Source organism: Dermochelys coriacea, chromosome 3 (assembly GCF_009764565.3).
Source record: "Dermochelys coriacea isolate rDerCor1 chromosome 3, rDerCor1.pri.v4, whole genome shotgun sequence".
NCBI classification, from domain to species: Eukaryota; Metazoa; Chordata; order Testudines; family Dermochelyidae; genus Dermochelys; species Dermochelys coriacea.
The window spans coordinates 171,328,859-171,343,200 of NC_050070.1; the positions used below are offsets into that span (position 1 = coordinate 171,328,859).

Here is a 14,342-nt window from a genome sequence, read left to right on the forward strand (position 1 = left end):
TTTAACAAAAAACCCTACATTTGTAAGTTGCACTTTCATGATAATGAGATTGAACTACAGTACTTGTATGAGGTGAATTGAAAAATACTATTTCTTTTATCATTTTTACAGTACAAATATTAGTAATAAAAATAATATAAAGTGACCACTGTACCTTTTGTATTCTGTATTGTAACTGAAATCGATATATATGAAAATGTAGAAAAACATCCAAAAATACAGTAATTCCTCACTTAAAGTCGTCCCGATTGTGATGTTGCTGATCAATTAGGGAACGTGCGCGTTTAAAGTTGCACAGTGCTCCCTTATAAAATTGGTTGGCAGCTGCCTGCTTTGTCCACTGCTTGTGGAAAGAGCAGCCCGTTGGAGCTAGCTGGTGGGGGCTTGGAACCAGGGTGGACCGGCAGCCCCCCCTCATCTCCCCGTTCCCCTAAGTTCCCTGTGTGGCAGCCGCACAGCAGGCTCTCAATTGCTGGCAGTTCAGCTGTCCCTCCTCCCACTGCCATGTGCTGCTTCTGTGCTCTGCATTGGAGCTGCTCCTGTGCGCCTCCTGCTTGCTGTGCGGGGGGGGGGTGAGGGAAAGAGGGGGGCTAATATTAGGGTGTCTCCCTCCCGCTCCTGCTCCTGCCACCCGCTTACCCTATCTCCATAGAGCGGAGGTGGGCGGAGAGGCAGGGACATGGAGGGAGCTTGCAGGCAGCAGCTGCTGTCTCAACTTCCTGATTTACTTAAAAAGACAGAGTACTTAGAGTGGGATCAGTGCACTTAAAGGGACACACACACGCACACGCACGCACACACACACACACACACACACACACACACACACACACACACACACACACACACACACACACACACACACACACACACACACGGTGTGTGTCGCTGTCTGCCATGCTGTCTTCCCTCCCTCCGTTTGTGCTGCCTTGTGGAGTATGAGGCTACATTAACAACAATGTGTTAACCCTTGAGGGGTCAGCTGAGTTTTAGTTCATTATTTAGCAGTAAGGCATTCCCTGGGAAATATTCCACCCTCTGACTCCAGCACCTCCACCAAGCTTTACAATCATCATTGCTGTGTACAGTATTAAATTGTTTGTTTGTTTAAAACTTTTACTGTGTATACATATATATAATACAGTCTTTTGTCTGGTGAAAAAAAATTACCAGGAACCTAATCCCCCCTATTTACATTAATTCTTGTGAGAAAATTGGAATAGCTTAATATTGTTTTGCTTTAAGTTGCATTTTTTAGGAACATAAGTACAACCTTAAGCAAGGAGTTACTATATTTAATAAATTTCAATTGGTATTCTATTGTTTCACAGTGTGATTAATTGCGATTAATTGTTTTTGAGTTAATCAAATGAGCTAACTGCGATTAATCAACAGCCCTAAAAAGAACTTTGTTTGCTTCTCAGTGTGCCAGTAATATCAGTTTCCCAACAATAAATGTAAGTCTGTACAAAATCAAAGATAAAAATGATGTTACGGTTGGGAAAAAGAAGCTAGCGAAAATATGCACAGAGCCTGATCATGGTCATCCACATTGTTTAAGTGCCACAGTAGCCCCAAACATGTGACCCTCTGCTCCTCATGCATTCCAGAGATGTAGGCTTTGCTTGGCGCTGAATTGTTCAGCATGGAGGGGATCATTTTGTGGTGATGTGGATAGGGCCTCTGGATGTACATTTATGTTGATCCAATGTCCAGCTGGGGGGTGCTGAAAGGCAGAAACCTCTATACTGTGCCATAATCTGAAATAGTAGTAGTGGAGCGGTTATTACTTGCCCCTCACAAGCTATAGGTGGATTTCTGGATTTTCACCAGACGTGCATTTATATAATGTGAGATTAAGCATAAAAATTGGTTAGTTTTAGTTCTCAATGAGACTCAATAAATATTTGGAAATATTTCTTTTTTTAAATAAAAATTCTGTTGGGAAATAAAGTTAAGCCAATGGGAAAGTAATTTTCCTTGCTGCTAGGTATCCAAGGAGTATAGTTATCCAGATACACACAAGTGAGTATTCATATAGCTGGATTATCTGCACAGTGAAATAAACATAGCAGTGTTTATTTCAGAATAATATGTTGGAATCAAATGTGCAGATTTTCAGGTAGGAGGTATATTACTGTGTGGTTATTTCTGATGCTCCATCTTTATTTGTTGAAATGATCTCACATTGAAATTGTTCATTTCAGTGTGAGGTTCTAGGTGTAGATCTCCAGGGATAAGCACGTTAGCAAGTTCTTGTGTCTGCACTTGTTCATTTGTTTGTTTATTGTAATGTGCAATGTGATTTCTTTACCCAAAAACCCCCCTTGCATAATATCAAATTGAAATAGTTACATATTCTTTCATCTAGACAGAATGTAATAATTGTGCATTTATTTGAATGTTTAATAAGTGAAATAAATATGTGTGGTTACCTACATATATCTCAGGTTTCAGAGTAGCAGCCGTGTTTGTCTGTATTCGCAAAAAGAAAAGGAGTACTTGTGGCACCTTAGAGACTAACAAATTTATTAGAGCATAAGCTTTCGTGAGCTACAGCTCACTTCATCGGATGCATTACTACATATATCTGCGTGCTTGACTCTGTGTTTCAGGATTGCTATATTTAATACTTTCCTAATGCCCCAATGCAGGCAAATATTTATGCCCTCAGAATCTCATTAAAGTCAGTGGGTCTACCTGTGTGGTTCAGATTGCCAGAATGAGGACTAAATTAATAAGAGGAAAGATATGCTGTACATAGGCAGTATGCTATTTTCTATTGTTTGGAGGTTCTTTATTTCTAAAACAAATTTTGTTTAGTCTTAACTATGTTTTCCTCATTGAGGACTCTCTTTACTATGCACCTGGACTTTATTCATAGCTCTTCCATAGACGTTCTGTATGGGTATGTCTACACTGGAGTTAAAAACCCATGGCTGGACTGTGCTGCAGGCTGTTCCATTGCAGTGTAGACTTCCAGGCTCAATCTGCTGCCCGAGTTCTGGGACCCTCCCATCTTGCAGGGTCCTAGAGCACAGGCTCCAGCTTGAGCTTGGAAGTCAACACTGCAGTGAGACAGCCATGCAACTCAAGCCCTGCAAGCCTGAGTCAGCTGGCACGGGCCAGCCATGTGTGTCTAATTGCAGTGTAGATATACCCTATGTAACCTTGGACAAATCACCTAAGCCTGATACAGCAAAGCACTTAAGAATGTTCTAACTTTAACTGTGTGAGTAGTCCCACTGATGTTGCTACTCACATTCTTAAAGTTAAGAAGGTGCATAAATGCTCTCATCTGGCCTTGTCTTCACTAGTAAAAACAAAGTTTTTAAATTCGTGTTAAACTAACCTTAGTTAAAATCCTAGTGAAGGCAAGGCAGATGTCGCTGCATCTTGATAGCAAAATATGCAGCACAGTTATAACTTTCTCAGAGAGTAAGAAGCATATGAAAACAGGCTTACAATAAAAGTGCTGTAAAAAGGAAAAATTGCTATAATTTACGTAAATAATAATGTTGGGATCTATTGTATGAATATCAGGGCATCCTCATAGTTGTTTCAGGTTTGATGTGCTTTAAAGTCTTTTTAAAATAATGTGGGTTTCAGTACAGTCTCTTTTATGTTATCCTGAGTTTTATGGACACAAATAATTGTAGGTACAGTTGACATCATTTAGGCATCTGACTATTTGATTAAACAGCTATCTGACTGACATTACATATATTGGGAAATAATTGTGCATGCAAAAAGAGTAGGTTAATGTAAAAAAACTATCCTTTATATTTTGAACCATTATACAGTCATTCAGATTCCGTAACATTGGAAAGGAAATGCTGTTTGGAACAGTGTGCCGTGGTGTTGGATTTAATTGTATGGGATGTAATGTAGCAGGCAATGGGTTAATCCTCTAGTGCTTGGTGATGGATTTTTCCTGGCTTAATCTCATTGTAAGCAATGGATGCAGCAGAGCTGTCAGCACCAGAGAGTTAACTTAAAAAAAAAACAAAAAACAAAAAAACGGGGGCGTGGGCAACAGAAGTGTGTTAATAAATGCTACAGTATGGGCTCTTCATGAGTATTTTTGCTAACAGAGAAAGTTATTTCATACTAGATAATAAACTGCAAATGTGAATGATAAATAATGTAGCCCATCTTGAAATATTATTCTTTGTATAATTATATTGATTCACTGTTACAACAGAGCTTTAACAAATAAAATGCAGTTATTTATTATTTTGTATTCCAATAGTGCCTGAAGGCCCCAATCAAGATTGGGACCCCATTGTGCTAGGCACTGTACAAACAAATAATAAAATACAGTCCCTGCCCAAAAAAGTTAATACTAGTGGAATACAAAAAGAACCCCCCCCCCTAAATTCTTATTTAAAATCCATCCTCTCATGCTCCAAAGCTGTGGCTGGATTGTTTTTTTATATGAACATATGAAGTAACTTCTAGGAATTTTCTTTTGCAGCGGATAAATCCCTCTGCAGAAATGGTTATGATTGACAGGATGTTTAACCAGGAAGAAAGGGCATCTCTGTCCCGGGATAAGCGCCTTGCACTAGTGGATCCTGGTAAGAAATGTTTAACTTCAGCACTATGAAGTAGAAAACTATTTGCATAATCTTCCAGATGCTAAAAATATTAGGGCCAAACCAAGCTATTGATTTTAAGTGCAGTTCCTCTTTGAAACCGTTGGTTTCTGCTTCAGAATTAATAGCTTATGGTGAAATCATACCTTCAGCTTCAAGAACCTAAGTTGACGTGCTTAACATCAAGAGACTTTGTAAAGTGAAAGTTGTTCTCGGGGAAAAAATAATGGGCGCACTGGTGGGAAACAATGCAAGAACCCTGTTAGAAACAATCATGTTCTTGCTTCATGGACAGGACCTTTGAGTCTATAGCCAGCTAGATACAATAATACTGAGAGAATGTGAATTCCCTCATTCACTTAATGAAGTGTTACTTTTAGAGCCCAATGACCACTTACATTCCAGCATTGTTGGCCGTTTCACTGCTGACAGACAAAATCAGAAACATTCAACAAATGCACTTGTGTACTATAGGTGTATGTTCCTGTTGCATCCTGATGCTCTGTTCATTCAGAGAATGTACAATACAAATATTTGGACAATCAAATATTCGATGAAATGGTATTCTTTTAGAGAGGTAACCGTGTTACTCTGTATCAGCAAAAAACAACGAGGAGTCCTTTTGTCTCTAAGGTGCCACAAGGACTCCTCGTTGTTTTTGGTATTCTTTTAGATATTGTATTCAGATAGTTAGGATACTTGCAAATGCTTTGGTGCCTTATTTTGCAAACGCTACTTAATAGAGTAGGAGGTGTAGGATATGGGTCCTTGTATTTTCTGTCAGGTAAATCTTCAGATCCTGCCCGCACCTCAGCATGCAGCAATTTGTGGATTTATTATAAAGCTGGTCAAGCAGCAAAGACATTTGGGTTTACATATTTTGTTAATAACTCTTCTAGCATCTTACTTTGTTATGTAATATTAAATGTAAGAACAGGGAGGGAGAACAAAACTAAAACTCCTTAGCAGAATTTGGGCAGATTTGGGGGTATATTCACAGTTTTTTGCAAATATAGATAATCCCTTTCTATTGTTTGGTCCTTGGCCTCCTTACACTGTAAACTTGTGAAGCAAGTGGCTATCAATTTAGTATTTAATGGAGACCTTCAAAGGAACAATAACAAAAATTGTTCTTTTTGCTTCTTTACTATCTATAAAGAAGGGCTAAAAGGATTTTTTAAAAAAGGCTTTGTTGCTTATTTTTACCTTAGAAATACAACTGCATCTTTTCTGTTTTTTTGCCAGAGGATTAGTAGGACTAAATACCTGGAGTGGTACATGCCTTTGCAGTAAAAATGTATTTCTCATGCATGATGCTGTGAAATGTAACATTGATTTAATAAGGAAATAAATGGTACAGAAATGGGTGTTCTTATATTTTTAATATTTTAGCACTAGATTTAGATGAGCAGCTCTTGCCTGGATAGAAGGGAGATTCACAAGAAGCTTCCCTCTCTCCTCCTTCCCAGAGTAGCTCATGTAAGGCCCAATCCCACCCTGTGATACAGGAACTTCTAGTCTCTTCCTCCTCATGATAAACTAATTGCCCAAAAGGGGGCAGAGAAGAGGTGGGGCCATGGCCCCGACTCCCCTCTGCATTACCCCTCAGAGTGGAGTTGGTGAACTAGGGAAACAATTTGCACCAACCATCACTGGGGAGCAATCTGCATAATGGGAAACTCTGGCACAGTCTCTCCTGGTACTCCCCCAGAGACAGTGTAGCTCCACACCATTTCCTACTCAGGTCTGTGTGTAAAGCAGGCAAACTTATCCCTAACTTACCTGTTAGCACACCTTTAGTAAAGTGTAAGGTCTTCAAACAAGTTTATCTTCTAATTCATTGTTTATATGTTGATTTAATGCTCTCCAGAAATGTAATAAAATTTCATGTTTCAGTATCTTTTTGTTTATGTTGAATGTAGTTGGTTTTTATTCTAATGAAAAATGGTTTTTAGTATGCTTTATATCCTGATGCCATATACCCGAGCAGCAAAATGTTGATTATGTATTCATTATACAGAAAATGAGCTTGTACTCAAACTGTCTATTTTGAGTATAATTCTCAGTAGGCTTTAGAAATGCTTGGAAAAATTTCAGTAAAATACTGTGTCAGAATTTTCCGATTTGTTGAAATAGAAATGTTCTGCCGTATTATGCAGATTTTTGAAAAAAAATTCCACCAGAAACCAGACCTGGAAGCCCTGGGCCTGGGGGTCCCAGGTTCATGGCTCTTTGGCAGCCGGGGTTTCCAGGATCCCTTGCTCCAGGGCATCCTGCCAGGGCTTCTAGTAGACCTGAGCAGAGAATGGTAATTCCATTTGGCAGACAATTTCAAAATTTTTGGTTTTCATTCTGAACTGGAATGAAACCAAATTTCAAAATCTTGAAATCCTTCATGAAACAGAATTACTGGGTTTTCTGCCCAGCTCTAACAGGATTATATACAGTGCTTAGCAAATAAAAAGCAGAATCCATAGTCATAATAAGATGAGTGCACATTCCTTGTGTGTATTTCCATTACCCGAGAACACATACATCTCAATCCCTGCTGTATTCCCTGGAGTTCTGTTCTTATAACTATCTCTTTTTCATGTTTTACTTTCACTACAAATAAATAATATGTTCTTAAAAGAATAGTACAGTTACATCTTGGCTACACTGATCACCATTAAACCAGACATTTGTCATAGAAAACAGCACATCCCCCCCCATTTACTCAGAAACTTTCAGTAGGGACATAAGAGCTTCAGAATCCTGGAACAGCCAATACATATGAGGCTCAGAGCAATGATAGAAAGAGTCAAGGGGGAAGTTTGAGACTATTCCAGACACTCAAACTTCACATCAGACATAATTTGTCCAGCTTGTATCTGGCTTTATCTGGGAGTACAGTGAACTATACTTAATTTGCCCACTGGTTAATTACATCAAAATCTCAGGTATTAGGCCCTGATCCAGCAAAATATTTAACCATGTGCTTATGATTCCATTGAAGTCATATTCTTTAGTCCAATAAATGGGTAGTAAATACTAGAGGCATTTTCAAACAAGAGAGGGCAATGTGAGCAAATAACTTCTGTTTGTTCATGGGTTTTAATACTCAGTCACGTTAGAATGCTTGTTCTGTTTAGCACTTCTTTACATTTTACTGTCTGATATTTTTTAACTCCAAACTAATATGTTTGTTTTTAATTTTCAGATGGTTATCTGGCTGATTTTTGTTGTTCCTCTAAACAATTTGATGAAACTGCTGATGAAGCACAGTCCAGTGAAACTGATCATCAGTGTAGTAAAACTTTGACTTCTCACAGTCAGCCTACCAAGATCCAAACCAGAGACCGATCAAAATCCAGCACAGCGGAGTCTACAAATCATGACAAACTTCATTTAGTGCCTAACAACATTATGACACAACAAGAAGGAAAAATTTCTACTAAAAAAATGGAAAGCCTCACTAAAGCTTTAAAGTTTGAGAAGGCTAGCTGTTCTCCTGACAGTCAATACATGGCTGAAGAGAAATTGGCTGATAAAGATCTTGCCAAGACCAATGAAAACTCTTCAAGTTCTGAAGACCTGTCAAAAACCTTGTCAAGAGCTAATCATGGTACACACAAAATGTCAAGGAATACAGTTGAATCTCACTCAGAGGTAATATGTAATAACTCCCTCCAAGACAAAACTCAGAGGAACTTTCCAAAGAATGAGGTTTTACATCCTGACAACATGAAAGGCTCAGGTGAACCCCAACAGGATTTACTCCTCAGTAAGAGTTTAGAAACTACATTCAAAAACATTTTGGAACTGAAAAAAACTGGGAGACCGCCACAAAGTGAGGCTACTGGCAGTGGCTCTGTAGAATTAGACTTTCCAAACTTTTCACCAATTGCTTCACAAGAAAACTGTCTGGAAAAATTTATTCCAGATCACAGTGAAGGTGTTGTAGAAACGGACTCTATTTTAGAAGCAGCTGTAAATAGTATCTTAGAGTGTTAATAGTTACAGTACCATGGACAAGTTATGTTTCTCTTAGTAGAAGCAAATGTGAATGACACCACAAGTACAGCCTGACATATGTCAAAGGTTAATCTTTCTAAACTAGATTCAGTTCTGTGTTTGAGAGCAATACTCATTGTGATTACAGTGAGATATCCAGTAAAGTTAATCCTTGTTAGAATGCAGTCTGTTGGGGCCTACACATTTCAAGTATTATAATGATAGTGCTTATGGTAATTGTTTAACACTGCAATTTAATGAGGTTGCAGTTCAGGTAATAAGGTAATATACTGACAATCACAGTCATATGAAAAGGCAGATTTGTTCAAGAAAACTTTAAAAAGATAAATGGAAGCAACAATTTTCCCCCTTCCATAAATCACTAGATTTTATTTTATTTTTTTCCAGGAAAACCTCGTGGTTAAATACCCATTGTACCGCTATTCAGAAATGATTGTCTGTCTGTCTGATTTATTACTAAATCCATCTGCTCTAGGATTTTATGTTGGAAGGATGTCATCGGTACGTTTATAGGGCTTCATATTTGAAGTGCTTTTCTGTTGTCTCTGGGCAGAAAGTAGTACATGAGTATATCTGTAGTGGGTGAATTTAGTCTGTGGAATGATACTGTATAATGTTAGTCACAACGGTATGATGTGAAATAATATATGCTAGACTAAGGAAAGAAGAACAGAAGCTAATAAGTGGCAAAGTGTACAGGAGGAGGTCATGATAGAGCTATGAATTTATATATATAAATACATATACATGTTAACTCTTGAGGAGAAGGTTTTGCATTTTATACTTGGATATAGTCAACCTAAGTCTTTCTGAAGTGGTATAAATGTTTTTTGTTTTTGTTTTTTAAGACCAAGTGTCAAAAGCACTTTTATTTGAAAACTGTGTTCTTAAATTAGTAGTTTATACTGTGAGGGGACATTAGCCTTAATCTGAGAAATTTAAAGGCCAGTGTTGTTGTTGCTTGTTTCTGCTTCTTGCTGTCAGAAAATATTAGTCATCCACAGCAGCAGTCACAACTACCAAAATATGTACAGACCAAAGTTAATCAACTATCCCATTGTTAAAACGTATCTAAACTTGTATAATTATTAATTCAGATTTTAGAGCCAAAGGAAACCCCTGCGTGGTTTGTATTTGGCTGGTGTTCGTGTTGACAAGAATAGAAGCTTGTTATTTTATTTATTTATTCTTAATGTGTGACTTTTCCCTTTTATGGTCCATGCTTTTTTAATAGTTTACTTTGGTCATTAGTGCTGTTGTGCACATAAATGTTCTGCCATTACCAAGATGAATCTAGCATGTATGTCTGCTCAGAAGGGTAGAGCTGTTGTGGTTTCTAAGGCATGCTCTCTATCTCTCTTTCCTTCTGTCTTCCTCCCTGTTGCTCACAAAAATAAACAGCCATGTTTCAAAACTTGCTGATCACCATTATCATAATCTAGAGATTCATTGTGACAAACTGTGGTTGTCAGTCAGATTGCCAGAACTGCCAGGAAAGAAAACAAAAGGCCAGGTTTTGCTATCATTTGCACCAGTGTAAAAGAGAGCAGAATTTGGCCCTTAGGCTTTTGACAGCACGAAATTATAATGCACCTCATTTTGTTGAGCTGCAGTCCACTATGTGATAACGTAAGAAAACCAAATCTAGTCAACCTGAGAAAGATAACAATATTTAACATATAATTAAGGTTCAGTTCCCCTTCAATGTGAATGGAAATATAAATATTTTGTACATTATTAATTGCCATTTTAAAAAATGTGTGCCAATTTTGAATTTGTCAAAATCCAACATTCCCAAATGTCATGTAAAACATTTAAAATAATAACATGGTATTGCCAGTTTTAAATTTCTAACTGGGCATCATTACAGTAGACTCTTAGGCAATTAGCTATTTTCTAGTTAATGAGACCGACAGTATAGTCTTTGCCAATTGCCTTTGAAATTTCATAAAGATAATGATGGCTGTGTATCCTGCGGACTATGTATTTTATAATTCATTCAATTTCAGCCAGTATGAGCAGTCTAGAAAGGAAGGCTGTAAGTTATATCAGCAATGTAAATTAGTTTAATTTTCGTCTTATGAGAAAAAGGTGCACATTTATGGATCCCTTCGCTCTTGGTACCATCTCAAACAGCGTATTAGCTTCAAGCATCTGTACAGCAAATACATAACCTAAATAACAAAATGTTGTGTCCACTATAAATTTATTTTTCCTGGGCAGTGAATTATAGATAGTGACAAATAACGATTAAGACATGTTTTTTAACATTGTTGATTAGGTCAGACAAAGGTTTGTCCAAACATCTTATGTCCGGAATCCATTGAGCAAAGGCCAGCAAACTTACTGTTGGATCATTAGTGTTCTGTTATTCATTCATTTGAATTCTACTTTAGGAATACTTATACTTGGTAATGCAGTAAACAGAATATTCTTATATATGAAATATTGTTTTAATAAAGTGTGAATTGGAATCTGATCCAGTGAAATACTTTAACCATGCCTGATTTTAAGCACATGCTAAAATGCTTTGCTGGATCAGCATAATGATTTCCAATGTTCTTGAATACTGCCTAAGGTTAAAATAAATTTTAAACTGGCAATTACAAAAAATATTTTAACTTTGAAGAGTTCAGCATAATTTATCTCTTAGACTAGGGAGGCCTTACAGACTGACTTCACTTAAAAAGGATGTGTCACTTATTGTCAATGTGGTATGGACTTTATTTGCTTAAATACATTCATTTGTATAGTATGTCTCACTTGAAATTGCTTTGTATACATTTTGTAAAAAATATTTATAAAATGTTTTGTAAAAAAAGTATAACAAATTGCAGTTTATTTTGTTATGTTGGATAAATACTGTTAAAAGACACAAGTCGGTAAATATATTGTTAATCCATGGATAGGAAATGTTTAGTTGGAGATTACAGATTGAAACAACCATTGCAATACAGCCAAAGATTTGGGAAAAAGTATATCTGTGATTGTCTTGATTTAACCAAGATGAATAAGTACATTTCCAAAAGAAGGGTTGTTTTCAGCTTCAAGTAACATAGTTGCAGAACAATCTGACTTACTATACTTTTTATAATGCAACTGTATTATGAAATAATATATTTAATAGACCAGGTTTTTCATGCTGTGCATGTAATTTTTGAAGATATGCTAATAAGCCACAGCTCATGTGGTAGCATAAAAACATCATTAGTTTTAATCTCTTCTCTCAAAATGCTCGAATTGGCTATGCCTTGTTACATTATCACAGAAGTCCTGTCTTAAAGTGATGAGGTGGCGCTGAAAGAAGGAACAATATGGTATTAAGGACTAAATTGTCTTTCCCGTGCCTGGGTGTACTATACAGGGGAAGGGGTACAGGTAGCCCTTTATTCTCCTCCAGTGCATCTTCACATGATAGAGGCATAAACTACCTCCTAGGACTAAGGAATGCAGGAGAGGGGAGTTGTCTGTACTAGTAGCCTTGGAGGGAGATACCTTGATGTAGCATGAGTGATGCCAGGTCACCTCACTCTGCCCCTGGATGACTCAACCCTTCCCTCCCAGCACACAGAAAACATGGTTTTCAGTAACATAATACCTCTTTCCACCTGGGTGGTGTGCCTCCTTGCCACTGTGGTTGGGCCTGGCAGAAGATATAATTGAATCCTAAGGCCCGATCCAGCAAAACGCCTCGGTTTGGAGCCCGAATAAAGTAAACATTCATAGGAGGGCATAAAGACTAGGGCCTGACCAGGGAGGTAGTGAGTATTTTCAACTCGCATGAATTGAGTTGAAATCTGTTCTAATTTGTGACAACAAGGCAAAGAATAAAGCCTAGTTACATGATGCTTTTCATCTGGATTCATCCTGTAACAAAATGAAGATGGTTTTATGACTTGGTTATATGTTGTTTGCATCCTTTTATAAAATAGTATGCATTGTGTTCGGTGATAGAATCACCAAGAAAGCTTCCCAGACATCCAACATCTGTGAGGTATAGGTTACTACACAGCTGTCTTCACTTTAAAGTACCCTTTCACTGTGATCAGGATGGAATTGTGCTCTGGTTTTTCTGCAAGGATGAGAAAACTCTAGTAGACTTTTTTAAAAATAATAGATACCTTAAGATTTTTCGATCATGGTGTTTGGCATATAGATTCCAGCTTTGGTTTGGATGCAGAATTTCCAAAAACATTATCTTTTTGTATATGTAGGAATAAGTTATTTAAAGAAGACATAGGATCACAGCCATGTCTGAACTGCTAAAAAGAAAAGATTGCCAGAATAAACCTGTAGCACAGCAGGAGGCATATAAGTGAACTTCAAATCCTTCTCACAAAATCTGCCTTTCATCTTTCAAAAGTGTTTCCTCCTCTTTATAAATGTTGGTGTTTTTCCTTTGGCATGGTTCTCAGTCTTCCTTGCAGTTCTCAAATCAGGCCCTTTTTTCTGACAGGGACAGAAAACACAAGGAACAGTTTTACAGGAAGCCATCAGCCAAATCATAGTAACAGGTTCTGTAGAAGATCCCAACTTCAACAACTACGAGCTATAATGTGCAAAAATCAACGGAGTCCAGCTTCTAAATAATATCCTTATATTTTAATGTTCTTTATTCTCTGATTTGTGAATCCATGATCATTTTTATGTCCTTTTGGTCCCCAAATTCTTGTGCTAAAAACCATCTAGTCTTTATGCAACAAATCCATGCACTGGATTGAGACTAGAGGACTGAAATTGCAGCAACAATTGTGCTGGCTGATTGGTTTTAAGGATTGCCGCTGTGGAATGCAAACTACGATTTTCAGTTGGGTCAAAAAAATGTCTTTTTTGGCTGGAGAGAAAGTTTTCGTATTAACCTGAGTGATCCGATAGTTTTCCTTTAATAAAAATCTAAAAAAAGCCTATAGAATTTGAAGGACACACTCATTTTTCTGGAGCTAGTTTTTTCACAATAAAACTTTGTGCATCAAATATGAAGTCTTCTCATTTGTTAAGCATATGTTAAATCTTTCCATTTTGAAAAGAAATCTGCTTATTAGGTTCATATATGTTGTATAGGTTGATGTAACCCTTTTTCTTTTATCCTGACCCTTGTACCCTGGGTATAGTTTAGATCAATATCAAAATGAAAAGGAGTACTTGTGGCACCTTAGAGACTAACAAATTTATTTGAGCATAAGCTCAAGTTGCAGCCGATGAAGTGAGCTATAGCTCATGAAAGCTTATGCTCAAATAAATTTTAGTCTCTAAGGTGCCACAAGTACTCCTTTTCTTTTAGCGAATACAAACTAACATGGCTGCTACTCTGAAAATAGATCAATATCATTACTCTTGCAGATTATTAGCCTGAATTGTGACATTCCTTTTGTAACTCAAATTTTTATGTGGCTAAACGAAGAGAGTGTACCATTTTGGGCAGATCCTTAGCTAGTGTAAATTGTCACATTGCCCATATAAATCCATGGAACTATGACATTTTATACCAGTTGAGGATCAGTTCCTTTAAATTAAGCAAAGTCTGTAATTTGCCATCAGTGAAATCAGATGCATATCACAGTCTTTCTGCTTGTGGGGAATGTTGGTTAGTAGTCAAATCAGCTTGCCTATTTTTTATTTTAGGCTGGAATGCTGACACAGTGTATATGACCTTAGGCAAATTACCATGGCCAGATTTTTGAGAGCTCAGCACCAACCTTTTGAAAATCTGTCTGTTTAGTGCCTAATTGG

At 37.3% G+C, this 14,342-nt stretch overlaps 1 protein-coding gene across 11 annotated transcripts in view; it reads left to right on the top strand.

The window, feature by feature from the left end:
- Window positions 1-11,590, top strand: part of BICRAL (BICRA like chromatin remodeling complex associated protein) — an 82,905-nt gene extending 71,315 nt beyond the window's left edge. For all 11 annotated transcript variants that reach the window (XM_043511853.1, XM_038394036.2, XM_038394041.2 and 8 more), the window contains 2 exons: window positions 4,478-4,580; window positions 7,798-11,590. In XM_043511853.1, coding sequence (XP_043367788.1) covers window positions 4,478-4,580; window positions 7,798-8,591 — 897 coding nt within the window. In that variant the 3' untranslated portion in view covers window positions 8,592-11,590. The remainder of the gene's footprint in view (window positions 1-4,477; window positions 4,581-7,797) is intronic.
- Window positions 11,591-14,342: the final 2,752 nt, after the last annotated feature.